The sequence below is a fragment of the Neophocaena asiaeorientalis genome, unplaced genomic scaffold, assembly GCF_003031525.2.
Source record: "Neophocaena asiaeorientalis asiaeorientalis breed wild unplaced genomic scaffold, Neophocaena_asiaeorientalis_V1.1 scaffold429, whole genome shotgun sequence".
NCBI classification, from domain to species: domain Eukaryota; kingdom Metazoa; phylum Chordata; class Mammalia; order Artiodactyla; family Phocoenidae; genus Neophocaena; species Neophocaena asiaeorientalis.
The window spans coordinates 2,358,232-2,366,000 of NW_020173550.1; the positions used below are offsets into that span (position 1 = coordinate 2,358,232).

At 56.8% G+C, this 7,769-nt stretch overlaps 1 protein-coding gene across 1 annotated transcript; it reads right to left on the reverse strand.

Moving 5' to 3' along the window:
- Nucleotides 1-1,081: 1,081 nt before the first annotated feature.
- Nucleotides 1,082-4,260, reverse strand: NUDT18 (nudix hydrolase 18). The gene is given in 5 exon segments (XM_024747650.1): nucleotides 1,082-2,169; nucleotides 2,419-2,632; nucleotides 3,568-3,793; nucleotides 3,825-3,948; nucleotides 3,951-4,260. Coding segments are annotated over 5 exon segments (1,470 nt in total). The 3' UTR covers nucleotides 1,082-1,573.
- Between the last annotated feature and the right edge of the window lie 3,509 nt (nucleotides 4,261-7,769).

The window sequence follows — 7,769 nt, forward strand, 5'->3', positions numbered from 1 at the left end:
CACGACCCCGCGTCCCCTGCATCGGCAGGCGCACTCTCAACCACTGCGCCACTAGGGAAGCCCTCCTCGTTGCTTTTTAAAAGCATCCTCCTGTGGGTTGCCTTTAAAAACACCAGTGCTCCAATCCCGCCCTCCACCAATCAATCACGTCTCTGAGGGTGGGCCCACAGTTGTTTTTAAAGCTCTCCAGGTGATTCTAATGGGCACCCAGGGTTGAAAACTACTATAGGCTAAATAATGGAAGATCACTGTCTTTCAATGTGGATGTGGACCAGCGGGTCTCTCAGACGCTGAGAGAAGGGAAACCAGAATGAAAGGGTTTGTCTCCCTCATTTGGAAAACGTCTGTCTGTAGAGGGAACAAGAGTATTCCTACCACAGCCCCAGAGGCCAGAAAAACAAGATGGCAGCCCAGAGAGGCAGGGAAGGGGGGCTTTGAGGTTATCCTGGTCCTTCGGTGTCAGAGTGGAGTTACTTCAGAAGGGAAACCCAGTCAAGTATTTCCCTGCTCAGAACAAAACCTGTATGTTAGTGGTGAGCGTATAGCAGTAAGTAGCGTGAAATATTTTCCTCATTTCCTTTGGTTTTCCCTTAAACTTTAGTAAAATTCTTTTTAAAAATAATTCCTACCATGATTCAGCTGAGCTGAGGGGAAATGAAGAGAGGGTTTTGGTCTGGCTTTGGGCTGGAGTTGTAGAAAGGCAGAGGCAGGAGCCTGGGGGGCAGAGCGAGGTCGGGAGGGATCTGTCGGAGAAGCTCAGGCAGAAAGACTGGGGGAGAGAGGCAGGGGCAGCTCTCACAGCTCCTCGCCCACCTGAAGCTTCTCCTGGCCTTCTCACTGCTCAAACCTTGGAGGGGATGTAGTCACATCCCACCTGGCAGGCAGATGAAGGAGCCCCAGCGGGCCCAAGACAGGCTATGGTGGACAAAGGAAGCCTGCCAGCCGGTCACCTGCAGTGTCGCCTGCTGTCTGGGAAGGCCTGGGTGTTATCAGCAGGGTGAAGGAAGGAGCTTCTCTTGATGGCAGCCCCCCTTTCCTGCTCACTTCCAACCCACAGAGACATTTAGGCGGGAAGGCAAAGTAAACAACACCTATTTACTCAGCCAGGGACCCACTCCCTTGCAATGACCTCCCCCAGCACCCCTTCCACGTTCTAAGTGCCTGAGAATCTGGATGAGGCCCTTACTGAGGCGGGCACGGAAAACGATGAGGAGGTGCCACCTCAGGTCCAGAAAGTCCTCACATCCCCTTAGGGAGTCGTGCCCTCATTGTGCCCTCAGGGCAACTGGGTCCTCGAGCTCTGGACTCCTTGCTTGGTTGAAGGCACTGTCCCTTCTGATGCAGTGCAGGGACCTGCTCCATGGCAACAAGAGACGGAAGTCCCCCTGGGAACCAGAACTGCCCTGCTGCCCATGCAACAAGATCTCTACCAACCCCCTGTGCCTCTCAGAGGCAAAGCCTCCTCTGAAGCACAGACGCCATCATACAGAGGGTCAGACGGCCTGAGCGTAAGCACAGGTTGTGCGATTACTGCCCATGGGAACCCAGCTCCTGGCCCACTGACAGCAGCCTCCTATCGGTTGATTGGGACAACAGATGATTCCTGAAGCCTCTGTAAGAGCTGGCTTTGTAGGTCTTCCTCCACCACCTTCCACCAAAAGAAGTTCTCGCCCCGAACCTTCGGGGGCTCATTTTGGATACCTGGATTCCGAAAAGCCACCGTCACCAGCACGTTCAGGCAGATGCCATCGGTTTGGTCTTTGCCCAGGTGCTGCAGTCCAAGCAACCCCTTGGTCTCCACTGCCAAGTGGTGCAGGGTCAGACACTCCTGTAGCAGACGCAGGACGGCCATCTTGATGCCACCCCTCTGCTCTATGGGAGCAAAGCCACAGGCGGTGATGGGCAAGTGAGGCATCCCCACTGTGCCCACCAACACCCACACTGTCTGGACACTGGTAAAGGTGGCTACGAGCCGCTGGCAGACCAGACTGCAGGGAAGTTCTTGGGGCAGAAGGAGAGGGTGCCTGGCTCGCTGGCGATACTGGGCGGCTAGCTCTATCAGATGCAGAATGTCGTGGGCTCGCAGCGGGGTGGGCAGCGAGGTTCGTGGGTACCAGCCAGCCTGCAGGGACTCCGCATCTGCCTCCTTGGGAGTCTTGAGAATTCCACCTGGGGGTGATGTAGGTGACAGGGTAGGGGGAAAGGTATTATGTTGAGGGAGGTGCTGGGCCCGGCAGAGTAAAGGGCCACCCAGGGATCTAGCCCTGACCCAGGGGGGGCCCCGAGTCAAGTCCTCAGGCTGGCATCCGGAGATGCCAGGTTTGTATCAGCCAGAACAGGGGCTCATCTCACCCGAGGACAAGCTGGGGAAACGGTGTCAACTGCCCTCTGCCCACACTGCCATCCACTGGGTCATACCTGTGGGGCGAGCGAGAAACACAAAGCGGATCCAGGAGGGGCCCCGCTCCTCCACAGATAGCAACGTCAAAGGCTCACACAGCAGCCCAGCCTCCTCCTTCACCTCCCGCTGCAGCGCCTCCACAATGGTCTCCCTGGGCTCCATCCTCCCCGCGGGAAGGTACCACGACCCACGGCACTCCTTCTTGGCCTCCTGGATCAGTAGCACCTCATCCTGAGGGGAGAGAGAGGAAGGATCCTCACCCACCACAGCCGGGATGGGAGCTCCTGGGGAGCAGCACAGCCAGCAGCCTTTGCTTGCCCTGGGTCCCTAACAAATCTCAGCTATAGCTGCTCAATACCCACATTCTGGGGGACACCCTGAAATTGCTGCGCTCACCAGACGACTGGCCCTTGTGTGTCTGGGGACTGCAGCTGCCTCAGTGATTCATCCTTCTTTGCACTCAAGTTCCCATTTCAGAAAGGGGCTAAGATTCCTGGGAGCTGCCTCAGGGGCTGGACATTAGGCCTCCCAGTGAGGGTTGCCATGTGTCCTGCACTGATTCGAGTCTGCATAAGTCACTGCATAGCTCTCACCTCCCCTTGTGGTTTATAAACTGCTTGTGGCCAGTCCTCACACTGGAGTCTAGACTTTGAAACACACCCCAAACCCTCACCCCGTACAACTCCTACCTATGGCTCCGGCCCCTTCTAGCTGTTGTCACAGCAACCTGTACAGGGATCAGCACCAAAAAGAGCATCACAGGGGGGTCAGAAGGCCTGAGTGTAAGCGCAGGTTGTGCAGTTACTGCCCATGGGACCCAGGGGAGGTCTCTGAAGCACTGGACAGGTCTTTAAGAGAGCCCACTCCGCGGCGGGCACTGTGCTAGATTCTGGGGAAAGGAAGAGGCGTAAGATAGCCTCAAGGAACTGAGGCCTAGAGGGATGGGACAGGCAGGCTCCTGGGCCTTAGTTTCTTTCTTTGTACATCGGGACAATGGCAGGGTTGGGCTGCACAAGGCTCAGATGTAACTGTGAGAGTGCTTTGCAAAACTGGGAAGAGCCACACACCAGGAAGCGGTGGCTGTTGCCGGTATGTCCTCTGTCCCCACCGGGGTTGCCTGCGAGCCCGGGAGGCCTGGTCGGTGGGCCTGACGGGCGGACGCTCACCTGCTCGTTGAGGAACACGGCCAGCACCACATAGCAGACGTTCTTCCGCAGCCGCACCTGCGCCGGCGTCTCCCCGGCCGGCCCCGAGTCATAGCTCTGCACGCGCAGCCCCCGGCCCCCCAGAACGGCCGCCAGTGTCCCTGCCAGGTCTTCCGAGGCCATCGGGTCCCCAGGGAGAAGGCGGCCCCCCCCCCCCCCGCCGACCGGCCAAGCCGGGTGGGATGAACTTGGGTGACCGTGGAACGCGCCGCCCTCACACCCTCCCCCTGCGAACTCGGGCCAGAAGCGCTCGCAAAGCGGAAGCGCCCGGCGAGCCCTGGCCGCTGATAGGCTGCGCATCACCGCGACCGGCCCGGATTGGCTGGCTCGCATCTATCACGGTGGGGCGGGGCCAGTCCGTAAAGGGGCGGGGACAGTCCGTAAGGGGGCTGGGCACCGCGCCCTGGCAGTGTGGACCCCGCCCCGCTTCTGCCTCTCTATCGGTTTCTCCTGTCTCTTTCCCGGCGCAGCCAGCCGCCAGCCAAGCTAATTCCTCCCGCGCGCACTTGTCTGCACCGGTTCCGACGATGATGTCATCCTGCCCGCAGGCTGCGGAGCGCCGCAGCGGCCAGCGACGGTGACGTTACAAGCCCGAGGACGTCCCCGGGCCCGAGGCTTGGACCCACTGTCCAGCTTTTGTCGTAAACAAACCATGGCCTTGACCGAAATGACACTTCCCAGAACTTCCCAGATAACCTTTCTTCACTAAAAATGGACTTGGCTGTCACGTGGCAGGGAGGACACGAGCTCCTGCCTTGGAGGAGATTTTGATCTAGTTGGAGACGTGGACATAGACATATAATGGAAAGTCAACTGATTTATAAGCCAAGGACTAAAAGATTGGTTTGGGCATGAGATGCTACAGGCGCTCAGAGGAGTGAGGGAGCAGAGCTGGGATGCTCAAGGTGTGCCTGGCGATGGAAGGCGGGATTTGGGGCAGAGATCAGCCTGCCCAGCCCTCAGTATTCTCCCGGCGCCCTGCCTGCCGCATTTCCCTCGCAGGGTCAGGGCCCTCTCCCCTGCAGGGGCCGGGTCCTGCTCTAGAATATTGAGAGATGGTGTGTGGGTTGATTTGGGGAGCTCCTGCTTCCCCCGCAGCCTGATCTTTCCTCCTCAGAGCTTCCTTTAACCTCCTCTCAGGACAGGAAGGCAGGGCCAGCTGGAATGAAGCTGAAATCAGCCAAGTCTGAGCTCTTCAGCCCCGGTGAGGGCTCCCCTTTCCCTCCTGCTGGCTTTGGGCATGTCCCTTTTGGGGGAACAGTAGCTTGGTGGAGCAGACAAAGCGCTGGACTTGGAGCTGGATGCCCAGCCACTGCTTCCTGGCTGGCTCTGTACCCTGAGTAAGTTGTGGGCCTGTTTGCTCATCCTGTATGCTCCTAACAGCTCTTCCTTCCCAGGGCTGTCAGGAAGGTGAGACATCATGAGAGGAGCTCTGTGGGCTGTCTGGCGAGGGTCACCACCACCAGGCAGCCCACCAACCCTCCAGGCTGGGCCCCCCTGGCCACAGCACTTGTTGCTACCACACAAAGGCTCATTTTCATGAAATGTGCCTCCAGGGCCACCGTGAACTAGACCTTACTCTCGGGAATTCCAGCCACACCAGATCAGCCTCCTTAGGCCCTTCTCACATACTGAACTTACTGCAAGGTCCCTGGAGGCAGGGTGCTGGATTAGGCTGTGGAGTATCCCCGGGGGGCCTGCAATGTTTTGAGGCACTTGGTGAACGCTGCTGCCCCTACCCCTATCCAAGACCTGTCACGTCCCAAACAACTGAACTCACAGGGCTGAAGTCAGGCCCCCAGGACTGCAGAGCAACTTGTCGATGTATTTGCCGCACATACACGCGTGCGTGCGTGCGTGTGCGTGTGTGTGTTTAGACCTTGATTTTCCCATCTGTGAAGTGGGGACAGTGTTAGTCCCAGACTCCTTTCTGCCTCCCAGGGATGATTTGAGAGAGAGTGAGGTCATGTCTGGGCAGGGCTCTGAGAGTCTCAGAGGCAGCCTAAGATAAATACCAGATGTCCTAACTGACCGGAAGAGCAAAGGCTGCAGCAGACCGTGTCTCCACTCCCCCCATTATCACTGGGAAAAGCGCTCCTCTCCTGTTAAGTGGACCTAGTCACCGCTGTGATGAAGAGCACATGAGAAACTTGAAAACCAGTTGTAAACTGTGAAGGGCCCCACGGGCAGAAGGCCCTTGAGGGAGTGTACCCAGGCCTTGGCAGATTCTGAGAGGGACAACAGAAAGTAGACTTCCTCAAGGTGTTGGGAGACAGAGCACACACCAGACTGAGTCAGGAGAGACCCCAAGACAGAACTGGAAAAGCCAAGGGAGGGAGGGGGTCTGAGATAGAAACTTCCAGAACCTGAAACAAAGGTAGGTCTCCATCAGGTTTGCTCTGCATCCTCCATTCCCACAGAGGGCAGAGCACTGGCGGGTGTGGGTGGCTGAGCAGCACAGTGGACGGAAGTGGCTGAACTGGTTGGCCCCGCGGTGCAGTGCTCCCAGCACCCACAGGAGCCAGGCCTGAGCCAGCCATTTTGGGGCCTGTGGACACACGTGCATGCGAACAGGAAGGCAGCTTAGGCAACCTCGGAAACAGGCCGGGCAGGCAGGGTGGGGCAAGGGTGTCTGTGAGGCTAAAGTCATTTAGGGAGCAGCAGCCCTGGCCCTGGACAAAGCAGGAAGGGTGAGGAGGACAGTAGCCCAGAGTACAGGGAGGAGGAGGTCTGGCTTCAGCCTGTGCCCTGCCACTAGCTTGCTGGGTGACCTTGCAGGAGCCACATGTACCCTCTAGGCCATCTGTAAGGTGGTTGGGTGGATCCTAAAACAGAAAACTGGTGAAATCCCAATAAAATCTGTTGTTTAGCTAATGGTAGTGTTAATATCAATTTCTTACGTTTCGATCATTGTGCCACAGTTCTATAAGATGTTAATGGATGAAGGTAACTGGGAACTCTCTGTAGTATCTTTGTGACTCAACTGGAAACCTCAAATCATTTCAAAATTAAAAGTCTAAAAAAAAAAAAATAGGACTTCCCTAGCGATCCAGTGATTAAGACTTTGTGCTCTCACTGCCTAGGTCCCGGATTCAGTCCCTGGTCAGGGAACTAAGATGGCATGGCACGGCCAAAAAAAAAGTCTAAAAAATGTACTTGAGGGCTTCCCTGGTGACGCAGTGGTTGAGAGTCCTCCTGCCGATGCAGGGGACACAGGTTCGTGCCCCGGTCCGGGATCCCACATGCCGCGGAGTGGCTGGGCCCGTGAGCCATGGCCGCTGAGCCTGCGCGTCCGGAGCCTGTGCTCCGCAACGGGAGAAGCCACAACAGTGAGAGGCCCGCGTACCGAAAAAAAAAAAAAAAAAGTACTTGATAAGAAAAAAAAAGGCAGCATTGGATATACACACTCTGAGGTCACTTCCAGCTCTGAGGTTGTGCCTCTGTGATATCCGGGCCAGTGAGCAGGGCTGGAGCAGGTGGACAGTGGGATACAGGGAAGCAGAGGCCCGAAGTGCAGGGCTGTCCTGAGGGGTGGCCTGCTGAACCTCCTTGAGGAAGAGGGCCACCAAGTGCCCCAAGCTGTCTCAGGGTCAGTTCCTACCTGGACCGGTTTTATTCCCAGGTCGAGTTCTGAAACATTTGGTCCACCTGCTGCTCGCTAGGAGCCGGACCCAATATGCCCTCAAGGGTGCTGTGACCTGCCATGAAAGGGGAGGCCTCAAAGAGGCCTGGAGGGGAGAGAGGGCCTGTCCCGGGGCCATCGCCATCTTCCCACAGGAAGGACACCGTGTTTGGGGTTCTGGGGTGACATCAGGGCACGGCTATACAAGGTGAAGTGTAGGTAAGGATGGGTCACTGCGTGCCACTTGGAATGTGATCAGCTCTGAAGTGCATGTACCGGAAGGAGGAGGACAGAAGGGACAGCAAGCCCATCTGCAAAATCCATTAAACACGAAGACTGTAATGTAAATGAGGCAGCTTAAGTCAGGAAACTTGGTTCAAGTCCCAGTTCTGCCACTAAAATTGCTGTGTGACCTTGGGTGACACACGTAACCCCGGCCTGCCTGTTTCCTCTTCTGTAAAATGGAAATAAGTAATATCGATCCCAAAGTTGTGATAAGGGATTCAGTGAGATCCCTGGCACATAAAGTGCAGTAGTTCCT